The sequence below is a fragment of the Heptranchias perlo genome, chromosome 3, assembly GCF_035084215.1.
Source record: "Heptranchias perlo isolate sHepPer1 chromosome 3, sHepPer1.hap1, whole genome shotgun sequence".
Taxonomy (NCBI): Eukaryota; Metazoa; Chordata; class Chondrichthyes; order Hexanchiformes; family Hexanchidae; genus Heptranchias; species Heptranchias perlo.
In genome coordinates this window covers 95,591,885-95,619,680 of record NC_090327.1, presented here as the reverse complement: position 1 = coordinate 95,619,680, position 27,796 = coordinate 95,591,885, and the positions used below count along the sequence as shown (strand labels likewise).

At 43.7% G+C, this 27,796-nt stretch overlaps 1 protein-coding gene across 2 annotated transcripts in view; it reads right to left on the bottom strand.

Annotated features, from left to right (window-relative positions):
* The window catches only part of LOC137317831 (activin receptor type-1), an 86,807-nt gene that overhangs the window by 27,563 nt on the left and 31,448 nt on the right, over window positions 1–27,796 (bottom strand). For both annotated transcript variants that reach the window (XM_067980887.1, XM_067980886.1), the window contains exons 3-4: window positions 20,155–20,415; window positions 6,094–6,305 (exon numbers count right to left, since the gene is read on the bottom strand). In XM_067980887.1, the coding sequence (XP_067836988.1) occupies window positions 6,094–6,305; window positions 20,155–20,415 (473 nt within the window). The remainder of the gene's footprint in view (window positions 1–6,093; window positions 6,306–20,154; window positions 20,416–27,796) is intronic.

The window sequence follows — 27,796 nt, the reverse complement described above, 5'->3', positions numbered from 1 at the left end:
CCTGATGATCTACAGCCCAGGGTTTTGAAAGAGGTGGCTATAGAGATAGTGGATGCATTGGTTGTCATCTTCCAAAATTCTACAGATTCTGGAATGGTTCCTGTAGATTGGAGGGTAGCAAATGTAACCTCACGATTTGAGAAAGAAGGGAGAGAGAAAACAGGGAACTACAGACCTGTCAGCCTGACATCAGTAGTAGGGAGAATGCTAGAATCTATTATAAAGGATGTGATAACAGGACACTTAGAAAATGATAATAGGATTTGGCAGAGTCAACATGGATTTATGAAAGGGAAATCATGGAGTTCTTTGAGGATGTAACTAGTAGAATAGATAAGGGGGAACCAGTGAATTTCGATAAGGTCCCACGCAGGAGGTTGGTGAACAAAGTTAGAGCACATGGAATTGGGGGTAATATACTGGCATGGATTGAGAATTGGTTAACAGACAGAAAACAGAGATTAGGAATAAATGGGTCTTTTTCACATTGGCAGATTATGACTAGTGGGGTACCGCAGGGATCGGTGCTTGGGCCCCAGCTATTCACAATCTATATCAATGATTCGGATGAGGGGACCAAATGTGATATTTCCAAGTTTGCTGATGACACAAAACTATGTAGGAATATGAGTTGTGAGGAGAATGCAGAGGCTTCAAGGGGATATAGACAGGCTAAGTGAGTGGGCAAGAACATGGCAAGTGGAATATAATGTGGAAAAATATGATGTTATCCACTTTGGTAGGAAAAACAGAAATGCAGAATATTTTTTAAATGATGAGAGATTGGGAAATGTTGATGTTCCAAGGGTCCTGGGTGTCTTTGTACATGAGTCACTGAAAGCTAACATGCAGGTGCAGCAAGCAATTAGGTGGGCAAATGGTATGTTGGCCTTTATTACAAGAGGATGTGAGTACAGGAGTAAAGATGTCTTATTGCAATTATATAGGGCCTTGGTGAGACCGCACCTGGAGTAGTGTGTACAATTTTGGTCTCCTTACCTAAGAAAGGATATACTTGCCATAGAGGGAGTGCAACGAAGGTTCACCAGATTGATTCCTGGGATGGTGGGATTGTCGTATGAGGAGAGATTGAGTAGACTAGGCCTGTGTTCTCCAGAATTTAGAAGAATGAGAGGTGATCTCATTGAAACATACAAAATTCTTACAGGGCTAGACAGGGTAGATGCAAGGAGGATATTTCCCCTGGCTGGGAAATCTAGAACCAGGGGTCACAGTCTCAGAAAAAGGGGTAGGTCATTTAAGACTGAGATGAGGAGAAATTTCTTCACTCAGAGGGTGGTGAATCTTTGGAATTCTCTACCCCAGAGGGCTGTGCAGGCTCAGTCATTGAGGTACATTCAAAACAGAGATCGATAGATTTCTAGATATTAAAGGCATCGAGGGATATGGGGATAGTGCAGGAAAATGGCGTTGAGGTAGATCAGCCATGGTCTTGTTGAATGGCAGAGCAAGCTCGAGGAGCCGCATGGCCTACTCCTATTTCTTAGAGCGAGAGAAGCACGGGATCGACGATAAAAGGAGGAGCGAGAGAGGAGAGAGAGCTCAGTGCAGGATCAGCGATAAAAGGAGCGAGAGGAGAGCGATGGCGGAACACGAGATCAGCAATAAGAGGGGCTAGAAAAATAGAGGGTAGAGAGAGAGCGAAGCGCGGGATAAGAGATAAAAGGAGGAGCAAGAGAGGAGAGGGAGAGAGCGGAGCGCTGGATCAGCGATAAAAGGAGAGAGACTGAGAGTGGGTAGCGAGGTGAAAAAGTACCTAAAGTGACATCAGCACAAGGGAAGGAGCTGATTGATGTGTAGGTGGTGAGCGTTTTTTTTAAGTCTTTAAGTTTATTTTTGTTAAGTTTAGTTAATAATATAATAAATAGAGGCACGGCAGGGAATATCAGACCCATCGAATGCACATCCTGTGCCATATGGGAACTGCAGGACGCTTCCTATGACCTGGACATCCACAGGTGCACGAAGTGTCGTCACCTGGAGGAGCTCGAGCTCCGGGTTTCGGAGCTTGAGCAGCTGCTGGCGTCACTGTAGTGCATCCGCGAGGCTGAGAGCTACGTGGAAAGCACGTTTCAGGAGGTGGTCACCCCACAGCTTAAGAGAGTGCAGGCAGAGAGGGACTGGGTGACCACCAGACTGACAAGGAGGACCAGACAGGTAGTGCAGCAGTCCCCTGAATGCATCTCACTCTCTAACCAGTATTCAGTTCTGAATACTGGTGAGGGAGAGGGTTTCCCTGGGGAGTGCCACCAGAGCCAAGACCATAGCACCACGGGTTGCTCAGCTGTACAGGGTGGGGGGGGGGGGGGGGAGGAGACAGGTCTGGAGAGCAATAGTGATAGGGGATTCTATGGTTAGGGGAACGGACAGGTGTTTCTGCGGCCGCAAAACGTGATTCCAGGATGGTATGTTGCCTCCCTGGTGCCAAGGTCAAGGATGTCACTGAGCAGCTGCAGAACATTCTGGAGGGGGATGAGTGAACAGCCAGAGGTCGTGGTCCATATTGGTACCAACGACATAGGTAGAAAGAGGGATGAGGTCATGCAGGCAGATTTTCAGGAGTTAGGAAAGAGATTAACAAGCAGGACTCAAAGGTAGTAATCTCCGGATTACTCCCGGTGCCATGCGCTAGTGAGTATAGAAATAGGAGGATAGGGCAGATAGATGCGTGGCTGGGGAGATGGTGCAGGAGGGAGGGCTTTAGATTCCTGGGACATTGGGACCAGTTCTGGGGGAGGTAGGACCTGTACAGGCCGGACGGGTTGCACCTCAACGGAGCTGGGACCTATGTCCTCGTGGGGAAATTCGCTTGTGCTGTTGGGGGGGGGGGGGGGGGGGAAGGGGGATGGGCACCTGGTTGTAGCAATGGAAAGGAGAAACAAGGTGCACCAAGGATTGGGAGAGAAAGACAGCACTGGAATAAGAAATAGTACGGTATTAGGTGGGATCAGACTAAGAGAGTATAAGAAAGTCTAAGACGGGTTTGCGGTGCATGTGTGTAAACGCACGAAGCGTGGTGAACAAGGTTGGTGAGCTGCAGGCGTAATTCGCCACGAGAATATGATGTCGTGGTGATAACGGAGACCTGGCTCAAAAAAGGGCAGGATTGGGTACTAAATATTCCTGGATACAAGGTGTTCAGGAAAGATCGGGAAGGAAAGAAAGGATGGGGAGGGGGGGTGGCATTATTGATTAAGGAGAATATTGCAGTGCTGGAGAGAAAGGATGTCCTGGAGGGGTCAAGGACAGAATATATTTGGTTAGAGTTAAGAAACAAAAGAGGTGCCATTACATTACTGGATGTATTCTATAGGCCAGCAACTAGTGGGAAAGATACAGAGGAGCAAATTTGCAGAAAAATTACAGAGAGGTGCAAAAGCCATAGAGTAGTGATAACTGAGGACTTCAACTATCCTAATATACTATCCTGGGATAGTAATAATATAAGGGGCAAAGAGGGGGTAGGAATTTTTGAAGTGTGTTCAGAAGAACTTTGTTGACCAGTACGTTTCCAGCCCAACAAGGAAGGAGGCATTGCTGGATTTGATTTTGGGGAATGAGGTGGGCCAAGTGGAGCAAGTGTCAGTGGGGGAACATGTGGGGAACATGTAGTGAACAGCGATCATAGTATCACAAGGTTTAGAATAACTATGGAAAAGGACATGGACCACTCTAAAGTAAAAATACTCAACTGGAGGAGGGCCAATTTCAGTGGGATGAGAACAGATCTGGCCAGGGTAAATTCAAATCAAAGATTGGCAGGCAAAACTGTAATTGAACAATGGGCGGCCTTTAAGGAGGAGATGGTTTGGGTACAGTCTAGGGACATTCCCACGAGGGAGAAGGGTAGGGCAACCAAAGCCAGAGCTCCCTGGATGACAAAAGTGATAGGGAGTAAGGTGAAACAGAAAAAAAGAGGCATAGGACAGATGTCAGGTTGATAACACAAGTGAGAACCAAGCTGAATATAAAAAGTTCAGAGGGGAAGTGAAAAAGGAAATAAGGGGGGCAAAGAGAGAGTATGAGAATAGACTGGCAGCCAACAAAAACAGGAATCCAAAAGTCTTCTACAGGGACCAAAAAGGAGATCTGTTCATGGAGGCAGGGGGCATGGCCGAAGTAATAAATGAGTACTTTGCATCTGTCTTTACCAAGGAAGATGTAGTTGAGATACTGGATGGGCTAAAAATTGATAAAGAGGAGGTACTGGAAAGGCTAGCTGTACTTAAAGTAGATAAGTTACCCGGTCTAGATGGGATGCATCCTAGGTTGCTGAGGGAAGTACGGGTGGAAATTGTGGAGGTACTGGCCGTAATCTTCCAAACACCCTTAGATACGGGGGTGGTGCCAGAGAACTGGAGAATTGCAAATGTTACACCCTTGTTGAACAGGCCAGTCAGTTTAACCTCGATGGTGGGGAAACTTTTAGAAACAATAATCCGGGACAGAAGTAGCAGTAACTTGGACAAGTGTGGATTGATTAGGGAAAGCATGGATTTGCTAAAGGCAAATTGTGTTTAGCTGACTTGATAGAGTTTTTTGATGAGGTAACTGAGAGGGTAGATGAGGGCAATGCAGTTGACGTGGTTTATATGGACTTTCAAAAATGTCACATAATAGGCTTGTCATCAAGACTGAAGCCCATGGAATAAAAGGGGCAGTAGCAGCATGGATACAGAATTGGCTAAGTAACAGGAAACAGAGAGTAGTGGTGAACGGCTGTTTTTCGGACTGGAGGAAGGTGTACAGTGGTGTTCCCCAGGTGTCGGTACTAGGGCCACTGCTTTTCTTGATATATATTAATGTCTTGGACTTGTGTGTACAGGGCACAATTTCTAAATTTGCAGATGACACAAAACTTGGAAGTGGAGTCAACAGTGAGGAGGATGGTGATAGACTTCAAGAGGATATCGACAGACTGGTGGCATGGGCGGACACGTGGCAGATGAAATTTAACGCAGAAAAATGAGAGATGATATGTTTCGGTAGGAAGAATGAGGAGAGGCAATATAAACTAAAGGGCACAATTCTAAAAGGGGTACAGGAACAGAGAGATCTGCGGATATATGTACACAAATCGTTGAAGGTGGCAGAGCAGGTTGAGAAAGCGGTTAAAAAAGCTTTCGGGATCTTGGGCTTTATAAATAGAGGCATAGAGTACAAAAGCAAGGAAGTCATGATGAACCTTTATAAAACAATGGTTCGGCCACAACTGGAGTATTGTGTCCAGTTCTGGGCACCACACTTTAGGAAAGATGTGAAAGCCTTAGAAAGAATGCAGAAGAGATTCACTAGAATGATTCCAGGGATGAGTGACTTTAGTTATGTGGATAGATTGGAGAAGCTGGGGTAGTTATCCTTGGAACAGAGAAGGTTGAGAGGAGATTTCATAGAGGTATTCAAAATCATGTAAGGTCTAGACAGAGTAGATAGAGAGAAACAGTTCCAAAAGGCGGAAAGGTCAAGAACCAGAGGACATAGATTTAAGGTGATTGGCAAAAGAACCAAAGGTGACATGAGGAAAAACTTTTTTACGCAGCAAGCAAATTTTAGGATCTGGAATGCACTGCCAAGGCAGGTGATGGAGGCAGACTCAATCAAGGCTTTCGAAAGGAAACTGGATAAGTACTTGAAAGGAAAAAAATCGTAGGGCTACGGGGATAGGGCGGGGAGTGGGACTAGCTGGATTGCTCTTGCATAGAGCCAGCACAGACTCGATGGGCTGAATTGCCTCCTTCCGTGCTGCAACCTTTCTATAATTCTAATGCAAATCTGATGATATGAGCACAATTTTAAATTTAAGGATTTCATTTTTTTAAAATGAAACTTGTGGTCTTTGAAACCTATTTTGACAGCATTTGACATTAAACACACTGCATCATCCAAGTTTTTCATAGCGAAGGCTATAAAAACAAACTATTATTCTTATACTGTATTTTTAATAAACTAATAATTCAGTACTCTTATGTTAGTTAAAAGCATCCTATCCTCCAGCTGTGGTCTGTACAGTCCTCGCATTTAAACAACATCCATTTGTTGTAAAGAATTATAAAAACTGTAAAAACTGATTACCGCAAGTGTACTATCTCCCACATTGGAAGCTATAAGGCCATCAATTGCTCCATTTTCAGCATCACGGGCGTGTAACCTTTGCATCCTATTTTGGTGAATTTTGCGGCAAATCAGGACAGCAACCACAGACAAAACTACTAGCACTATAACTGGACTAACTACAAAGATGATTAATGTCTCCACACTGTAGTCGATTGGCTCTCCTTTTGGTGCTGAAACAAAAACAAGAGAGAAAAATTAATGAAATAATCCACTACATTCTGTCACAGTTTGCAGGTGGCATTAATGTTTTCCTTAAGAAAAAGAAACTTTCTTGCTAAAAAAGCAAACACACATCATATCAGAGGAGATACTAGGGTAGTTTTGTGTTTCAATAGTGCTTTAGAGAAGTTCCTTGGGAGGTCTTCAGCAAATGAGAAAGTGTCAGAGCTAACTGTAACCACTGTAAAGGAAAACGAAAAGTAAGGATGGAAGAATGGTGTCTGGGCTAGGGTGCATGATGGGTTGCGTCACACTGGTTGCTTGGAACCATGTCTATTGTGAACCTAAGTACAATGACTGATGTTTCAAAGTTTGGCAAAAGAACATACATGATTTATAGACCAGCATAGCATGCATCATATTATACTGAAGCTGAATCAAGCTGATAGCAATAGGAATATAATATTGATAGATTAGGTGAATGGGCAAAACTGTGGCAAACGGAATTCAATGTAGACAAATGTGAGGTCATCCACTTTGGATCAAAAAAGGATAGAACAGGGTACTTTCCAAATGGTAAAAAGTTAAAAACAGTGGATGTCCAAAGGGACTTAGGGGTTCAGGTACATAGATCATTGAAGTGTCATGAACAGGTGCAGAAAATAATCAAGGCGGCAAATGGAATGCTGGCCTTTATATCTAGAGGACTGGAGTACAAGGGGGCAGAAGTTATGCTGCAGCTATACAAAACCCTGGTTAGACCGCACCTGGAGTACTGTGAGCAGTTCTGAGCACCGCACCTTCGGAAGGACATATTGGCCTTGGAGGGAGTGCAGCGTAGGTTTACTAGAATGATACCCAGACTTCAAAGGTTTAAGTTACGAGGAGAGATTACACAAATTGGGGTTGTATTCTCCAGAGTTTCGAAGGTTAAGGGGTGATCTGATCGAAGTTTATAAGATATTAAGGGGAACTGATAGGGTGGATAGAGAGAAACTATTTCCGCTGGTTGGGGATTTTAGGAGTAGGGGGCACAGTCTAAAAATTAGAGCCAGACCTTTCAGGAGCGAGATTAGAAAACATTTCTACACACAAAGGGTGGTAGAAGTTTGGAACTCTCTTCTGCAAACGGCAATTGATACCAGCTCAATTGCTAAATTTAAATCTGAGATAGATAGCTTTTTGGCAACCAAAGGTATTAAGGGATATGGGCCAAAGGCAGGTATATGGAGTTAGATCACAGATCAGCCATGATCTTATCAAATGGCGGAGCAGGCACGAGGGGCTGAATGGCCTACTCCTGTTCCTATAAGACATAGGTACAAGACCAGAACACAGGAACAGAAGTAGGCCATTCAGCCCCTCGAATCTGTTCCACCATTCAATGAGATCATGGCTAATCTGTATCTCAGCTCCATTTATCTGCCTTTGATCCATATCCCTCAATACAGATCAAAGGAAAAGACTCTGCAGTCCATCTACCTGTCCCAAAAACAAAACCCCTTAATCACCCATCCCCCTCAAATATTTCTGCAATTCGCCTGTACAATTTTCAGCACTACCTGCTTCTGCTACTTCCTAAGGCAAGCCCATCTGACACATTCATAAGAACATAAGAAATAGGAGCAGCAGTAGGCCATATGGCCTCTCGAGCCTGCTTCGCCATTCAATAAGATCATGGCTGATCTTCGACCTCAACTCCACTTGCCTCCCCTAACCCCATATCCCTTGATTCCCTTAGAGTCCAAAAATCTACCGATTTCAGCCTTGAATATACTCAACTGAACATCCACAGCCCTCTGGGTAAGAGAATTCCACAGAGTATAAGTCCATTCTGCTTAATCTCTCCTCATAGGACAACCCTCTCATCCCAGGAATCAATCTCGTGAATCTAAGGCAAGTATATCGTTCCTTAGGTAAGGAGAGCAAAAATGTACACTGTACTCCAGGTGTGGTCTCACCAAAGCCCTGTGCTATTGCAGCAAGACTTCCTCAGTGTAAAGCAGTTAAATCTGAATTGTGCACTTTCCTTTTTCTGAACTTAAGCCCACACCCCCTCGTTCTAGAGTTTGAAGCAATCTCGTCTATTATCTGTTATGCCTACTCTGTATTAAACCGTAACAAAGTTCTCTAAAAACAGAAAGAATGATTACCTACCTTGCGTGGTCTTTTTTATTGTTCAAATTGAAGACATCTTCTACACATTGCTAGAGCAGACTGGCACGGACTGTCAGGTCCCGTCGGCTCTAGCTGCGTGTGGAGGATGTCAGGGAATGAAGAAATGGTTCAACTTGAGGAATACTGCTTTCGTACGGATAGGTTAATAATAATATGCACACACAGAAAATTACACTTACATAAGGAACATTAGGGGAAGGACACACAAAAGCAAGACCAAATCTCATTAATGCCTCTGCCATTATAAAATGTGCAGACACATGGATGATACGAAAACTTGCTGGCTCAGATTTTTATTTTCACCAATAGTCTAAACACATCCATGCGACGGAGCCAATAAGCTGTCCTAGCCAAGTGTAACCTTGGCTTAGTTGGTAGTAATTTCGCCTCCAAGTCAGATGGTTGCGGGTTGAAGCCCTATTCCAGATTGACACTTTAGTGCAGTACTGCTTGGAAGTACAGTTTGGAGTGCAACATTGTCTTTTGGATGAATTTTTAAACCCAGGCCTCATCTGCCTGTTCAGGTTGACAGCAACGGTCCATGGCATTTTAACAGAAGGGAGTTCTCCCAGTGTACTGACTAACATTCCTCCCTTAACCAACACCTGCAAAAACTGGGCATTCATCTCATTTCCTGCTTTTGAGACCTTGCTGTAAGCAAACTGCCTGCCACAGTCACCAAACAACTGCACTTCAAATGTAATTCTTTGTATATGAAGCACTTTGGGATGTCCTAAGGATATTTCAGGTGCTGTCAACAGTAAAGAGAAACAAATAAATAGAATACAAAAAGATTTTTTTACTTTGGGGGTTCACTTCTTTTTCTGATTGTCCATCCTTAATTGTGTTGATGTACTTTAAACCTTATGAAAATATGCACTGGGAATTGTGTTACTACATATTATTAGATGCTGCTTTAAGAAAATATTAAATAATGCTAATTATGTGGGAAAAAGTTAGCAACAAATAAAACTTATCAGCCAGTAACTTGTAGTATGCAGGATGGCAAATGACCATTTTGCAGATCATTTTGCAAAGCTTGCCAGGTAAAAGGAAAGATACTAGAGCACTAGAAGAGAACCAATGTGATCCCAATCGATGCGTACAACAAAGTCAGGAGCATGACTGTAACCGTGATGCATTATCCTTCCTCAACCTCTCTGCAGCTTTTGACACGGTTGACCACACCGCCCTCCTCCATAAGAACAGGAGTAGGCCATTCAGCCCTACGAGCCTGTTCCACCATTCAAGGAAATCATGGATGATCTGTATCCTAACTCCATCCAACCGCCTTGGCTCCATATCCCTCAATACCCTTGGCCAGCAAAAATCTATCGATTTCAGCTATAAAATTATTAATTGAGCTAGCATCTACTGCTTTTTGTGGGAGAGGGTTCCACACTTCTACCACCCTTTGCGTGAAGAAGTGTTTCCTAACTTCTCTCCTGAATGCCCTAGCTGATTTTAAGGTTACGTCCCCTTGTCCTAGACTCCCCGACCAGCAGAGAAAGTTTCTCTCTATCTACACAACAACCACTTGCATTTATATAACGCCTTTAGTGTAGTAAAATGTCCTATGGCACGTCACAGGAGTGTTATTAAAATTTAAATCCCAGCCACATAAGGAGATATTAGGACAGGTGAGCAAAAGGTTTTAAGGAGCGTCATAAAGGAGGAGAGAGAAGTAGAGAAGTGGAGAAGTTTAGGGAGGGAATTCCAGAGCTTAGGGCCTTGACAGCTGAAGGCACGGCTGCCAATGGTGGAGCGATTAAAATCGGGGATGCGCAAGAATTGGAGGAGCACTGAGATCTCGGAAGGTTGTAGGGCTGGGGGAGGTTATAGAGATAGGGAGGGGCGAGGCCATGAAGGGATTTGAAAACAAGGATGAGAATTTTAAAATCAAGACGTTCCCGGACTGGGAGCAAATGTAGGTCAGTGAGCACAGGGGTGATGGGAGAATGGGACTTGGTGTGAGTTAGGACACAGGCAGAGTTTTGGATGAACTCAAGTTTATGAAGGGTGGAAGATGGAAGGCCAGCCAGGAGGGCATTGGAATAATCGATCTACCCTATCAATTCCTTTCAAAATCCTAAAAACCTCAATCAAGTCACCCCATAACCTTCTACATTCTAGGGAATACAAGCCTAGTTTATGTAATCTCTCCTCATAATTTAACCCTTGGAGTCCTGGTAACATTCTGGTGAATCCGCGCTGCACTCCTTCCAAGGCCAATATATCCTTTCTAAGATGTGGTGCCCAGGACTGTACACAGTACTCTATATGTGGTCTCACCAGGGTTTTGTGTAGCTGCAGCAAAACTTCCTCCCCTTCATATTCTAGCCCTCTAGTTATAAAGGCTAACATTCCATTAGCCTTTTTGATTATTTTTTGATCATTTCAGTGATCTGTGTACATGAACCCCTAAATCTCTTTGGACCTCCACTATTCCTAGCTTTTCACTATTTAAAAAAATACTCAGATCTATCCTTTTAAGGTCCAAAATGGATGACCTCACACTTACCTGCGTTGAAAGCCATCTGCCACAGTTTTGCCCACTCACTTAATCTATCAATGTCTCTTTGTAATTTTATGCTGCTGTTTACACTACTTACTATGCCACCAATCTGTGTCATCAGCAAACTTGGATATATGGTTCTCCATTGTGTTATCCAAGTCATTAATAAATATAGTGAATAGTTGAGGCTCCACTCGCTTGATTCCATTTTTACCTCTCTCAATCGTAGCCAGATCATCTCCAGCAATGGCTTCTCTTCCCCACCCAGCTCCATTACCTCCGGAGTCCCCAAAGGAACTCTCCTTGGCCCCTCCTCTTCCTCATGTACATGCTGTCCCTGGGCAACATCATCCTCAGGCACAGGGTCCACTTCCACATGTATACAGACAGCACCCAGCTCTACATCTCCACCCCCAACTCCCACCCTGACCACTGTCTCATGCTAAACCAGATTGTTTGCAAAATTATTGACCTATTCAACCTTGAGTGGAGTTTCTGACCCAATATCCTCTCCATCACAAAGACTGCCCACTTCGATCTCCGCACCATTGCCCCTGATTCAGCCCATCTGCTGCTGTAACCTTCATCCACGTCGGTCATCTCCAGACTTGACTCTTCCATTGCTCTCCTGGCCGACCTCCAATTCACCACCTTCCATAAACTTCAGCTCATCCAAAACTCTGCTGCCTGTATCCTATGGTAGGCAACTTAATTGACAGGCCTATCAGCCAATCAATGTTTAAGACAGAAACCAAAAGAACGTCGTCCCCCCTTCTTGTAAATATAGGTTCAGTCCATTCCAATAAAGGCTGGAAGAGGCAAACCTTGGCATGGCCTTGAAATTAAGATATAGGTCAGTTTTTACAGCTGGAGGCTGACCAGAAAGGAAAAATCAAAATTGAGCATTCATGATAGAATAGTGCCATTTTATTGTTTTATAGGTGATAGGAAACGTTATCGAAGAGAGAGAATATGGAAATGCTACACTGCTACGTTACATAAATTCTGCAAAATAAGCCATCTCCTCAATTTTACAATGACCTCGTCTCACTAGACTACTTATCAGTTCTGATTACTGGAAGATTGGAGAAGTGCAGGTGAGGGCGTGTGCGAAGGACACGGTATCCAGTAGGCGGTGCTAAGGGTCGCATCAGGACCTGCAGGATGCTAATCTCAGGATTATTACCTGAGCCATGTGTGAACTGGCATAGGGGCAAACAGATCAGGAAAATAAACACAAAGCTGAAGGATTGGTGTGGGAAAGAGGGGTTCTTTTTCATGGGACACAGGCACCAGTACTTGGACAGGAAGGAGCTATACCATTAGAACGGGCGGCACCTGAACCAGGCTGTGACCAAGGTCCTAGCAGAAAGGATAAATAGGGTGGTTAATAAGACTTTAAACCGATAAAGGGGGGGGGGGGGGGGGGGGAAGGGTTCAGACAAAAATATTAGTAAAAAAGATAAAACAAGAGTAAGAAAAAGGGACCAGAGTAAAGTCCAGGCCAGTGTTGTAGAAACCGTAAATACTCCAGGTCTGGGAAACAATAAAATAACTGAAATAAACACAGTGGGAGTGATAAATGAGAAAAATAATAAGGTAAAAAGTGTAAAAGTAAAAGGAACAACATCGCAGGTTATAACTTAATCAGAAAAGATAGGGAAGGAAGAAGGGGGATGGAGTGGCTGTATTAATTAGGGATAACATAATGGCAGTAGAAAAAAGGGACATAGAATCATAGAAAGGTTACAGCATGGAAGGAATAACAGAAGGATAGAAACAAAATCCGCATGGATTGAAATAAAAGAAAAGGGATCCATCACGCTAATAGGGGTATATTACAGACCACCTAATAGCGGAAAGGAGGTAGAGGAAGAAATATGTAAGCAAATATGTGAAATGAGTAAAGGTTAGAATAATAATCATGGGATATTTTAACCACACCCAAATAAACGGCAAGAAGGGGTACAGAGAATGGAGTTGTTACAATGTGTGCAGGACTCATTTCTCAGCCAGCATGTAAAAAGCCCAAGAGAGGAAGCCGCGCTGGATCTAGTGATGGGAAATAAACCAGAACAGATAAGAGAAGCATAGCGGAACATCTAGGCAGTAGCGATCACAACATCAAAAGATTTAAGATAAAGACTGAGAAGAACATAAGTAAGACAAAGACCAAAGAAATAAATTGGAAAGAAAGGTAATTTTGAGGGGATGAGAATGGAACTAGGAAAAATAAACTGGAAAAATTTACTGACAAAGAAATAGAACAGCAGTGGGAAACATTTAAAATGGTGATCAAGAGAGAGTCGAGGAGAAATATCTCCCACTAAAAAGGAAGAACAACTACCCAGTAATGACACACCATGGGCAAAATTGAAACTGAAGAAAAAGGCATACACTAAGTATGTAGACAACATACGTGAGGATGACAAAAGGGAATACGACAGCGTTAGGAAAGAAGTCATAAAAACAATTAGGAAAGCAAAAAGAAACCACAAAATTAAATTATCAAGGAATATAAAAAAAATAGTAAAGTATTCTAGACACATAAATAACAAAAGAAAAATCTGGATATAGGGATAGAGCCACTAAGGGATACACACAATAAACTCACATTTACAGCAAAATGGCAGAAATATTAAATAATTACTTTGCCTCAGTATTTACCAGGGAGACTAACATGGTGGACATGACATTAGAAGAGATCATAAAAGATGTAAAGACATTTAAGATAGAAAGGGGGGAGGTTATTGATAAACTAATCAAACTTAGAGAGGATAAAACCCCTGGTCTGGATGGATTACATCCGTGCATACGAAAAGAAGTTAGGGAAGAGATAGCATAGGCACTATTACATATATAAAAAAATTCATTAGAAAAAGGCACAGTGTCAGAGGACTGGGGGACATCTAATGTGATTCCTATATTTAAAAAGGGAGATAGAATAAGTCTAGGGAATTATCGACCAATTAGCTTAACTTTGGTGGTAGGAAAGATAATGGAATCCATACTCAAAGATATAATAGGAAAACATCAAGAAACCGAAAATATAACACAGAATAGTCAGCACGGATTTCAAAAGGGAAGGTCATACTTGACCAACCGTATAGAACTCTTTGAAGAAGTAACAGAAAGTGTAGACAAGGGCAATGCAATAGATGTAATATATTTGGATTTTCAAAAGGCCTTTGATAAGGTACCGCATGGTAGACTCATGACGAAGATCACAGCATGTGGAGTCAGGGTACAAGCAACAGAATGGATAGCAAGCTGGTTCAAAACAGAAGAGAGTAGGGGTTAAAGGTAGTTACTCAAACTGGCAAAAGGTGGGAAGTGGGTTCCACAAGGATTGGTGCTGTGACCACTGTTGTTCACTGTATACTTAAACGATTTGGACTCAGGAATTGGAAGTACAATTTCAAAATTTGTAGACATCAAATTGGGGGGTATAGTTAATATTGAGGAGGACTGTGACAAAATACAGGAAGACATTAATAAACTTGCAGAATGGGCGTGCAATTGGCAAATGAATTTCAATATAAATAAGTGTGAGGTGGTACCTTTTGGTAGGAATAATGAGGCCACATACTCCTTGGAAAATAAGAGTCTAAACGAGGTATAGGAGCAGAGGACATTAGGGGTACAGATACACAAATCACTATAAGTAGTCAAGCATGTTAATAAGACCATAAAAAAAGAGAAAACCAAGCACTGGAGTTCTTTCTAGAGAGATTTCTTTTATTCGTTCACGGGATGTGGGCGTCGCTGGCGAGGCCGGCATTTATTGCCCATAAGGTGGTGGTGGTGAGCTGCCTTCTTGAGCCGCTGCAGTCCGTGTGGTAAAGGTTCTCCCACAGTGCTGTTAGGAAGGGAGTTCCAGGATTTTGACCAGAGATAGAATTGAAAAGCAGAGAAGTTATGCTAAACTTGTACAAAAAAAACTGACAAGTCTATAAACTTAAACAAAATAGTAATAAAAACAAATCAGTGCAACAGTGATATAAGGGCGGTGCAACAATATGCAAAACAAAAAGACAATTGCTTTTGGCAGCATCCAATGTCACCAAGTGGCTCACAAACATGGCAATATGCAAGTGGAACTTTGGTTAGACCACACTTGAAGTATTGCGAACAGTTCTAGTCACCACACTATAAAATGGATATAGACACTGGAGAAGGTGCAAAAAAGATTTACTAGGATGATACCAGAAATGAGAGGTAATACCTATCAGGAAAGATTGAATAGGCTGGGGCTCTTTTCTCTAGAAAAAAGACTGAGGTCTTTAAGATTACAAAAGGGTTTGATAGGGTAGCCTATGGAAGATGATTCCACTTGCAGGGGAGACCAGAACTGGGGCCATAAATATAAGATAGTCACTAACAAATTCAATAGGGAATTCAGGAGAAACTTCTTTACCCAGAGTGTGGTAAGAATGTGGAACTCGCTACCACAAGGAGTAGTTGAGGCAACTAGCATAGATGTATTTAAGAGGAAGCTAGATAAACACATGAGGGAGATGGGAATAGAAGGGTATGTTGATAGGGTTAGATGAAGAAGGGTGGGAGGTGCTCACGTGGAGCATAAACACCGGCATGGGCCTGTTGGGCCGAATGGCCTGTTCCTGTACTGTACATTCTTTATAATTCTTTGTAATTGCAATCATGTGCCCCGGCTTCCTCCTCCTCCCCACTCCTTGAAAGTTGACGCGTGTAGGTAATTACAGCAAGTTTCAGACTGTGCCAAGGCCTAAAACTTCAGAGACAACTGGTAAAAGTAGAATCACTCATGCAATCACGATATGAAATTCATAAAAAGCGAGCTGCTCCAGAGGTATTGAGATAGCAGTATGTACTCATACAAAGACACTGAACTGTTTAAACCAATCCCACCCTGCTTCAAACTGCATCCCTGTGGGGGTGGATAGTTGAAATTGTGGCGTGTGGAGGATGCGCATCATTCAGAGTAAAGACAACCCTACAAGGTGTGCTCATTCACATACAACGGAGCGTACCAAAGAGCACAAATTTAGGAGGGGGGAGGTCCCTCCATGAGAGCCATAACTGCTGTCAGGACTGATCTGCAAAAGGCAGTTAACACTAGATAGTAATGCATGAGGACTGTTGCATGTGGCAGCCCTGCTTATCTACTCCCCAATAGAAAGAAGTTAAACTCTGTGAGCCCCTAGTCCCAGAGTCATTCAAGTTGCTATTCTCAGAGCGCCCTCCAAAACATCAATATCCCTTTGAAGGAATCCAGAACTCCGGTAGTTGCTATCTTCTTCTGGGCTAGTTTTCCATCCAACTAATATGCTATTAATTTCATACACCATAATCCATGGAATAAAAGGGGCAGTGGCAGCATGGATACGAAATTCGTTAAGTGACAGGAAGATATCAATGATGTAGAATTTATTGATTCTAAATCCACCCTGAATACTCCTCCTTATGGCCTCTGTGTTCTTTAGATGAACACTGACAGCATCCCACGTCATTCACTCAAGTACTTTAGTGACATTAGGCTAACTAGTCTATAATTTCCAGGCTCATGTCTCAGTTCGATTTTTTAATTGGATGCTAGCTCTCTTCCATTCCTCAGATACAGCTCCTGTGTTTGTGGTACAGTCCCCACCACTTATAGCGGGCACGATCGTGCGAACACGATTTGCCTGTTACACGCGATGGCTGGTATAACACACACGGTCTATGGATCGTGTGACCCGGTGTCAGCAACCTCAGGGCCCAACTGCTGATACCCGGAACCAGGCGGCCGGTCAGCACGACCCCACTTTTCTCCTTCACTCACCTGCAGCCCATGGCCCCGCCAGCGCCATTCAATTATGGCGGTGCATGTAGAATCCATCCCATTGAATTATTTATTAATTCACTTCATTCCTCGTTGAAGTTTGAATAAAAAGCTCTGGACACTGGCAGTAGATTATAAGAGCGCTAAACTCTGGACACCAGCAGGTTATAAGGTTATATGTCTCCGAGATAATACACTGCCTGATTTATCCATCAGTTTTTGGTGCTTAGTTCAGCTTCTTCCAATTAACTGTTTAAAAGCCAATACCTATTGTGCATGAAGTGTTATTTTTGTTAAACATAAATATATTTTTAAAAACGTGCATAAGTTTCTCATGTGTATCTCACTCATACAACATCACAGGTGAGTAAGTACAGCTGTTTCTGCCCGAAATAAACGGACCACTTAAGACGCTATAACCGGCAACTTTGAAATTGACGTTAATACAAATGGCTAATGGTTATTGCGTTTTGGCCGATATAAGCGACTGCCTGTTTTAAACATGCATGTTTTAAGTGGTGGGGACTGTACTCAAACTTTTAAGCAGGAAATCGCCCAATTCCTTTCAGGATTCTTAGGTGCCCAACAGCCTTGCTGACAAACTTCACTGATATTTCTTTGGGTTAGAGATTCCAAAGCCAAAGTGACTATCTGGAATTTAAACACACTTCAATTGTGAATAAACTTCTTGATACATTTCCTGATCCTCTACATCTTTTTCCAAATTATTCCTTGTGGATTTGTGGGGTCTTAAACATATGTCTACTACCAACATAGCCACGACCAACATAGCCACGACCAACATAGCCACGACCAACATAGCCACGACCAACATAGCCACGACCAACATAGCCACTACCAACATAGCCACTACCAACATAGCCACTACCAACATAGCCACTACCAACATAGCCACTACCAACATAGCCACTACCAACATAGCCACTACCAACATAGCCACTACCAACATAGCTACAAATGTCTTTGGATCCCTGTGGCTCTCAACAGTTTGTCCTTCTGTTGCTCTCTTAACACTTTTAATATTTACTCCGTTATTCTCGAGTGGTTTTTGCAGGATTCGCAATCCTCATTACTTTTTCCTACCTATTAAAAAAAACCTGTTCGGCCTTTAAGTTAGTTTCCTTTATTTAACAAATGTGGCTAAAGTGCTGCCAGGTTTCTCTTTTTTGTCAACAGACAGGTCCAAATTTCCAGTCGGATTACACTGAAGAACTGCTAAAAACCTTTAGTAAATTCGTGGTAACTAATGTAACTTGGGCAGGTTGGGGGGCAAAAATAGGGTAGGCTGGCTCCTCACAGCCCAGCAACACTTCCAACATTTTTTGCTGCAAGTGAGTGACGTTGCAGTACGTCTGAACAAAAATACATCATACAATGTAGTTCTCATCGTTTGCAGCCTAGCAACACCTGTACATCCCAGGCATCCAGCATTGCTAAGGGCCTTGGGGAGGGGGGATTTAAATTTAAAAGGCTAGTTATGGCAATGCAATCCATACCTTAAAATGGTTTACAAAAATTCCACTTTCTTCTGTTTTCTAGTTCTGCTTCTCACTGAGTCCTTCCTCAAGCTCTTCTAGTTCCAAAGTGCGGTCTCCTAAAGTTATGCATCACTGTAGTTATTTTTGGTCTTAGCCTTTTTATACAGTATAAATCTAATTACGCAAAGATCACTAGACCTCACCTTCATGTACTTCCAGGTTACTAATCAACTCTGGTGAGCTCCTTAGTACACTATTCCATATGTTGTGAGACAGTTCTACCTTTTTTGTTCAAAGCTCTTCCACTAGTCTTAAAGAGATGCACATCACCTCTTGTAATACGTCAGTAGAGTGGTCGCTTGTGTCCCATTCCCTTTGATGGAGGTTGGCACTTCTCAGCCAACTGTACAGGGTTGAACTATTCCATATTGGCTCCTAGGCCGGACCAAAGTGGCAGCCCAACTGAAGCACGCTTGCCCTTCCAGGAACATATCACTGCAGCAGTTGAGAGTTTCCTGACATTTAAATCATGTCTAATAATCTCCATGTGGAGACTGAATTAATCAGGAATTAATATGCAATACAATAAAAATCATACATTCTTGCTCAGCACTAAGGCTCTTCTGCAATTCTGTAGTTCAAATCAGAGGCACTCAGAGTGATTTTAAAACCTGTGTAGATTTTAATCAACATCAGTAAATCAGGCAGTGAAAAGATGAAGACCCTCCACTATTTATGTGATACACACATTTTTGTTACGCCGAAAATTTTTACACCCTTAACTCCATCTTTCACTTTAAGACAGTGTTATGTTAGTCAGATCTTGTAGGAAAATGAACCAACCACTCAAAAAAGGACAAATAACACGCACTCTGAGAAAATATATCACCAGATACAGAATAAGGGAAATGCGTTGCACGTAATAGGCAATGCATCTGAGGAATAGTGAATAACGAAAGTCAGGGCAATTCCCTACCTGCTCTGTCCACACTACATAGGTATGGAGTATCCTATCTTTAAAGCAAGACAGTAAATAAGCTATCCCACTGGCTGTCACCAAGCAAAGAGGTTTCAGAAATGACATTCAGCTACCATCTTTGCAATGTTAAGAGTTTTAAAAGTTCATATGAATTGGTTGCAAGTGATTCCACACTCCTATACTCTTGCTGTTACTCATTTCATTTTTATTTCTGCGCTGGTTACGTAAAAGAACCTCAAATAAAGTAGACAAATGACTGTAAAACCAGACATTTATAAACTTTCAAAATATTTGTTACTTCAATGATCCTGGATGCGAGTATTGTGGATTGTACTAATGTCTTCTGGTAGCAAATCGGACAGTTCTAAACTGTTGCACAATCCTCCCATCATTGCAGGTTAATATATGCTTTTAAACATATCTGATATTGGGTAATTGCAAAAAATGCAGAAGGGGTGAATTGCAAAAAATGCAGAAGGGGTGAATTGCAAAAAATGCAGAAGGGGTGAATTGCATTGTAGTTCATCATCCAAAAAAATTGATAATTCTTGAGGTCCCATCAGCAAAATGTAATTTGAAGTCCCATTTCATTAGCCAAAGGCTGCAGCAGAAAAGAAATGACAGCACCGTAGAGATTAAAATAAGTCCTGTATGAGAAAACCATACTAAATGGATGGCAGAGGATTACTGGCACGGCTAAGAGTAGAAACGTACTGCGCAAGGCCTGTTGATGGTATGGGGTCTATGCATTACTTGGCAAGTGTACCACCACTCCAAAGCACCAATCTGGTGTTTTTTGAAATAAGTTGACGCTCTCAGGCAAACAGTGACATATACATTTGTCCTCATATTTCTTATAAAGGAACCGAGACATCCTAATTCTTACCTGGAGAAAGAAGTGGCATCGCTGTAATATTACTGTTACACAGGTCTCCATTGCAGCACCGCACTACATGACTTTCTGAGGGTGGGGTCTTGCAGGTCATTTCACTCTGGTCGATATCAAAGCAACCTTTCTGGAACACAGGAACTTCTCCATTTTGTATCACTGAAGCAAAACATGATTGACCGTGGCAGAATTGCTGCCTCCCACATCCATTGCCCTCACAGACGCACTGATAACTTGAGTCAGCTTTGCTGTTTTCATCTACACGCACGTGCAAAAAAAAACAAACAATGGTCAAAATTTGTGCAATATTAGAATGATCACAGGCAACTTTTCAAGACACTTCTTCCAATAAATTCAACATTTCAAACCTTTTTACGTGTGAGTAAACTCAAAAATAAAAGGTTAGTAACATACTGGGGGTTAAAATGGTTAACCCCGAATTTGGGCGCAGGCATCAGGGTGCGCGAGACATTCATGCTGCCTGGTCACTTATCTGATAGAAGCGTAGCATGGAGGCCTAACTGCAATGAGTTTGCACTTCTCAAAAGCAGGGGGGGGGGGGGGAGGGGCAAATATTGCGTGATTTGCTTGCATCTCTTAAAAGCAGGCTGCACCTCCTATTTGCAAAAAATAAGATACGGGCCCACACGGAATCTGAACGGAGATCAGACATCGCACATGTAAAACACAGGTGCAGGTCAGGTCCCTATGTTTACAAACTGTTGAGTTATGTTAAAACATCAAATAAAGGTTGCGCGCTACTAAATCCCACATCCTCCAATCTTCACGCCAGACCTCACCAATCTAAGTTTGTACCAGGCCTGCGAGAGTGCGTGCACCAAGGTTCTCTGCTGATGCACTAGAGGCCTCGGTGCAAGAAGTGGACAGAAGAAGAGCATCCTATATCCACTGAGGGGCAAGAGGCCCTCTAGACACAGGTTCAAGAGGCAGTGGGAGGCAGTAGGGGACGTAGTCAATGCCAGGTGCAAAGCACCACAAACATGGATGCAGGAAGAAGTTCAATGTTTTGACACGAGTGGTCAAGGTGAGCGAGATCAATTGTCAAGTGGCATCTACTACTAACTGCACCACTAGCCACATCCACTGCTCCACAATTACACCTCCCATCACCCACATACCATTAAACTCTTTCAATCAGTACTCAACTCTTCCAATCAGATGCTTCCTCACACATTACCACTGTTGCAAGCCGCACTTCCACAACTCACAGGTCACACACACTGGCAGCTATTCAACCAAGACAGGCACATCACCCAGACGTCCTGCAGGACACTCACCGACACACATCTCGCTTTCTTGCAGAAGGTGGCGCATAACAGGAGGCAGTAAATGGCAGTGGGATTTAGCCCCTCGAGTCTGTTCTGCCATTCAATGAGATCATGGTTGATCTGTGACCTAACTCCATATACTCGCCTTAGCCCCATATCCCTTAATACCCTTGGTTCACAGAAATCTATCAAACTCAGATTTAAAATTAACAACTGAGCGAGCATCAACTGCTGTTTGCAGAAGAGTATTCCAAACTTCTCCCACCCTATATGTGTAGAAACATTTCCTAACTTCACTTCTGCAAGTCCTGGCTCTAAATATTAGACTTTTTTTTATTCGTTCATGGGATGTGGGCGTCGCTGGCAAGGCCAGCATTTATTGCCCATCCCTAATTGCCCTCGAGAAGGTGGTGGTGAGCCGCTTTCTTGAACTGCTGCAGTCCATGTGGTGATGGTTCTCCCACAGTGCTGTTAGGAAGGGAGTTCCAGGATTTTGACCCAGCGACAATGAAGGAACGGCGATATATTTCCAAGTCGGGATGGTGTGTGACTTGGAGGGGAACGTGCAGGTGGTGTTGTTCCCATGTGCCTGCTGCTCTTGTCCTTCTAGGTGGTAGAGGTCGCGGGTTTGGGAGGTGCTGTCGAAGAAGCCTTGGTGAGTTGCTGCAGTGCATCCTGTGGATGGTGCACACTGCAGCCACAGTGCGCCGGTGGTGAAGGGAGTGAATGTTTAGGGTGGTGGATGGGGTGCCAATCAAGCGGGCTGCTTTATCTTGGATGGTGTCGAGCTTCTTGAGTGTTGTTGGAGCTGCACTCATCCAAGCAAGTGGAGAGTATTCCATCACACTCCTGACTTGTGCCTTGTAGATGGTGGAAAGGCTTTGGGGAGTCAGGAGGTGAGTCACTCGCCGCAGAATACCCAGCCTCTGACCTGCTCTCGTAGCCACAGTATTTATATGGCTGGTCCAGTTAAGTTTCTGGTCAATAGTGACCCCCAGGATGTTGATGGTGGGGGATTCGGCGATGGTAATGCCGTTGAATGTCAAGGGGAGGTGGTTAGACTCTCTCTTGTTGGAGATGGTCATTGCCTGGCACTTATCTGGCACGAATGTTACTTGCCACTTCTGAGCCCAAGCCTGGATGTTGTCCAGGTCTTGCTGCATGCGGGCTCGGACTGCTTCATTATTTGAGGGGTTGCAAATGGAACTGAACACTGTGCAGTCATCAGCAAACATCCCCTTTTCTGACCTTATGATGGAGGGAAGGTCATTGATGAAGCAGCTGAAGATGGTTAGGCCTAGGACACTGCCCTGAGGAACTCCTGCAGCAATGTCCTGGGGCTGAGATGATTGGCCTCCAACAACCACTACCATCTTCCTTTGTGCTAGGCATGACTCCAGCCACTGAAGAGTTTTCCCCCTGATTCCCATTGACTTCAATTTTACTAGGGCTCCTTGGTGCCACACTCGGTCAAATGCTGCCTTGATGTCAAGGGCAGTCACTCTCACCTCACCTCTGGAATTCAGCTCTTTTGTCCATGTTTGGACCAAGGCTGTAATGAGGTCTGGAGCCGAGTGGTCCTGGCGGAACCCAAACTGAGCATCGGTGAGCAGGTTATTGGTGAGTAAGTGCCGCTTGATAGCACTGTCGACGACACCTTCCATCACTTTGCTGATGATTGAGAGTAGACTGATGGGGCGGTAATTGGCCGGATTGGATTTGTCCTGCTTTTTGTGGACAGGACATAGCTGGGGTAATTTTCCACATTGTCGGGTAGATGCCAGTGTTGTAGCTGTACTGGAACAGCTTGGCTAGAGGAGCAGCTAGTTCTGGAGCACAAGTCTTCAGCACTACAGCTGGGATGTTGTCGGGGCCCATGGCCTTTGCTGTATCCCTTGTCTTAGTATTCAAGTGTCGGAGAGCTCCAAAAACAGGTTAAATGCATCAGCAGCCAAAAGCAATAATCCATCAACTAACCTGTAAATCCTGCATGGTCCCTTTAAATAGGGGGTCCTCCAGGCCATCTAAGACATGTTCAGGTGTTCGTGGTTAAGACAATGCATTGAATGGAGCATTAAGTGCCAAAATGGTGTCTATGCCTTTAAACCAGTGTTGCACATTGATCTAACGCATATTCTCCTTCCTTTACATGCTGCTGGCGTTTGTTATCTGCGCGTGTGCGAAACCCTTTACCAAGATGGCATCCGGCATGCGTAATGCTAGAAGCGCGAACACGCATTCCGGACGCAATGTTGGAACTTTGGGAGGTCACGTAGTGCCGATACAATGGGCGCTACATGGCTGAATTTCTAGCCCACTTAATTTGCATTCACTGAAACTGGTCAATCTTATCTACTGTGAAAAGGACTGTAAAGATGAATGAATAAACCTCTCCCTGTCCATGCAGTCCCAATTAAACATCCTTATTCAAATGAAAGACTATTGCAGCTGTCCTAGGATGCAACCACACTGGTGGGGTGCAACCTCAGCATCAGCCACAACCAGCATATTTGATGGGAGCACAAATAATCACCGTATAAAATTTGACCAGCATCAAATTCTTCTGGCAAAGTCCTCCCTTGTTTTTATTTAGGTGGGGAATTTTCAAGTCCTCTTAATAAGTCATGCCAACATTATTCATATTTTCATTTAGCTTTCCCACAATAAATTTGCCTTTTCGCTGCCACAGTCACCAGGCTGAATCCAGTTCATAAGTACTGGATGTCCCGTAGGAATCAGGGACATGATGGAATAGATATAACATTCATAAATATACACTTGAAAAAAAAGTAAAATTTCTAAAATAAGAAACTGGGCCATTCATCACTGGGTACAGCAGCCTAGTGGTTATACTGGACCAGCAACCCAGAGGTTGAGAGTTCAAATCCCACCATGGCAAGATGCGAAACTGAATTCAATAAATTTACTAAATTGTGGAATAGCACCAGAAGGTGACCATGAAAGCTACCGAATTGTTGTAAAACTGGTTCACTAATACCCTTCAGAGAAGGGAACTGGTCTGGCCTACACATGACTCCAGTTCCACATTAAGCAGTTGAATCTTTATGCCCTATGGGCAACTAGGGATGGGCAATATTGTCTTGCCAGTATCTCACACATCCGAAGAACAAATAAACAAACACATACACACACGTATGCTCACATAAGGACAAACATCACCAATAGTTTCTTCCCTCAGTTCTGAAGAAGGTCATGCACCAAAATCATCATAACATACTTTTTTTCTTTAAGGATGATGATGGACCTGCTGTACATTTCAAGTGTTTTCTTTTTATTTATCACAAATAGTCTGGACGTCTCATAGCCTTTCATCCTAATCAGCTACGTTTTCCTCCATTCACTAATGGCAATCTTCCCTGAATACTAATACACAAGTAAGCACATGCTAAATCACGTGTAAATAAACTATTTTAATCCAAAGTATATGCATATAGAGAAATAGACAGGGAAGTCGCAAAGGGGCTGCAAGGGGATATAGACAGGTTAAGTGAGTGGGCGAGAAGGTGGCAGATGGAGTATAATGTGGGGAAATGTGAAATTATCCACTTTGGTAGGAAGAATAGAAAAGCAGAACATATTTTAAAAGGTGAGACATTAAGAAATGTTGGTAGCCAGAGGAATTTGGGTTTTCTTGTACATGAATCACAAAAAGTTAACATGCAGGTACAGCAAGCAATTAGGAAGGCAAGTGGTATGTTAGCCTTTATTACAAGGGGGTTGGAGTATAAGAGGTTTTACCGCAATTATGTAGGGCTCTGGTGAGACCACACCTAGAGTACTGTGTACAGTTTTGGTCTCTTTACCTAAGGAAAGATATACTTTCATTAGAGGGGATGCAACGAAGGTTCAATAGGTTGATTCCTAGGATGAGAGGGTTGTCCTATGAGGTGATCGAGTAGAATGGGCCTATATTCTCTGGAGTTTAGAAGAATGAGAGGTGATCTAATTGAAATGTATAAAATTCTTAGAGGGCTTGACAGGGTAGATGCAGAGAGGCTGTTTCCCCTGGTTGGAGTGTCTAGAACTGGAGGTCATAGTCTCAAGATAAGGGGTCGGCCATTTAGGATCGAGATGAGGAAAAATGTCTTCATTCAGAGGGTTGTGAATCTTTGGAATTCTCTACCCCAGAGGGCTGTGGGTGGTCAGTCATTAAGTATATTCAAGACAGAGATCTTTGGACACTAAGGGAATCAAGGGATATGGGGATAGGGTGGGAAAGTGGAGTTGAGGTAGAAGATCAGCCATGATCTTATTGAATGGCGGAGCAGGCTAGAGAGGCCCTATGGCCTACTCCAGCTCCTATATCTTATGTTCTTATCACTAGGAAATACTGAAAAAGTGTAAAGGAAATATTTCTATATATTAAAAAATCTCTTGGGCATGGATTTCCATCCACACATCTTACTTCACTAGGTCTTTCTCCCAACTCCGCTGCCATCTTGTGTGTGTATATATACATACACATATACATATATATACACACATATATTTAAATATTCTATTCATCAACTGACTGTGGGCAATGCCATTAGCAATATACTAGTATGTGATTAAAAATATACAATTTACAGACTGCTGCAGTTGTGCTTCTCAGTCTGTATGCTTCACTCTCAATTTTTTTTCTCTCCATTCTAATTTCCTTTTTGTTGCAGTTTTTTCCCCTTGCTCCAAGGAACAGATCGCTATATGCGATCAATTTGCAACATTGTTGGTACTGCTGAGCCGATGAGCGAGTGGGAAGGCAGATGTCCCACACGGAGCGACCGGAGGCAATCCATCAAACCAAAATAGCCCACACGTGTCGGTATAGCCAAACAGATCAATGGGGGTGGGGGGATATCAAGGGAAATTAAATAGCTGTTATATAAATGCAATAAGGTGCGACACAAAGCAATAAAAGGACTCCAGGGCATTATCGGGAAGACAGAATGCCACCAAAAGACATGAGACTGCTGGGTGCGCAGAGGCCCTGAATGTAGAGAATCAAGTGCTGCACTTAAGTGCAATCGCAATTCACAAATGGCAGGCAGAAGGTTTGTATAATGTAAGGTGTAATCTGATAACGGTACAAACAACACCTACGTACTTTAATGTAAAAAAAATCCCAAGGCATTTCACAATTATGGGTGTGGAAAATGGATGCGAGCCAGGAAGGGAGGGTTTAGGTGGAGTGACTAAAAGCTTGGTGAAAGCGATGGATTTTGAGAAGATTTTTTAAAAGGAGATGGAGATGGAAAAGCAGAAATGTTTAGGGAAATAATTCCATAGAGTAGGTCCCAAGCAGCTGACTACCAATGGTGAGGCAGAAGAGGATAGGGGAGAATGCACAAAAGATCAGAGTTAGAGGAACAAAGTGTTTGGGGGAGGGGGGGGAGGGGGAGGGGAGGGGGGGGAGGGGGAGGGGAGGGGGGGGAGGGGGAGGGGGAGGGGGAGGGGGGGAGGGGGAGGGGAGGGGGGGGAGGGGGGGAGGGGGGGAGGGGGAGGGGGGGAGGGGGGGAGGGGGAGGGGGAGGGGAGGGGAGGGGGAGGGGGAGGGGAGGGGGAGGGGGAGGGGGGGGAGGGGAGGGGGAGGGGGAGGGGGGGGAGGGGAGGGGAAGGGGGAGGTGGGGGGGGAGGGGAGGTGGGGGGGGAGGGGAGGTGGGGGGGGAGGGAAGGAAAGATATGGCGCTGGAGGTGATTACGAAGATAGGGTGCGGTGAGGCCATGGAGGGATTTAAAGACAAGGATTTTAAATTAGATGCACTGGGGGAGTAGGGAGCGAGTGTAGATCTACGAGGATAGGAGTGTTAGAAGAGCAGGACACAATGCCTGCAGCAGAGTTTTGGACAAGTTGGAGCTTATGGAAGCTGGAGAAAGGGAGACGGGCAAACAGAGCATTGGAGTATTCAAATCTGGAGGTGACAAGCAAATGTATTAGGGTTTCAACAGAAAAGAGGCTGAGGCAGAGACAGGCTTACAGAAATGGAACTAAGCAGCCTTTGTGATGGAGAAGATTATGCGGTCCAAAAACTGAGCTCAGGGTCGAATAGGCCAAGATCGTAGAGGGTCTGGTTGAGCCTGAGACAGTAGTTGGGGATGGGGATTGAATTGGTGGCAAAGGAACATGGCTTGTGTCATGGGTCAAAGACAATGGCTTCAGTCTTCCTGATCTCGAGCTGGAGTAAATTGTGACTCATCCAAGACTGGATGTTGGACCAGAAATCTGACAATACAGAGGCAGTTGACGGAGGTAGGGTAGAGGTGGAGGCATACAAGTCCAGTGTGCAGCAATCAGTATATACAAGGACAGAAGTGCCAGAAATCATAGTTTTTTTTGAGGGCGGTAAATGT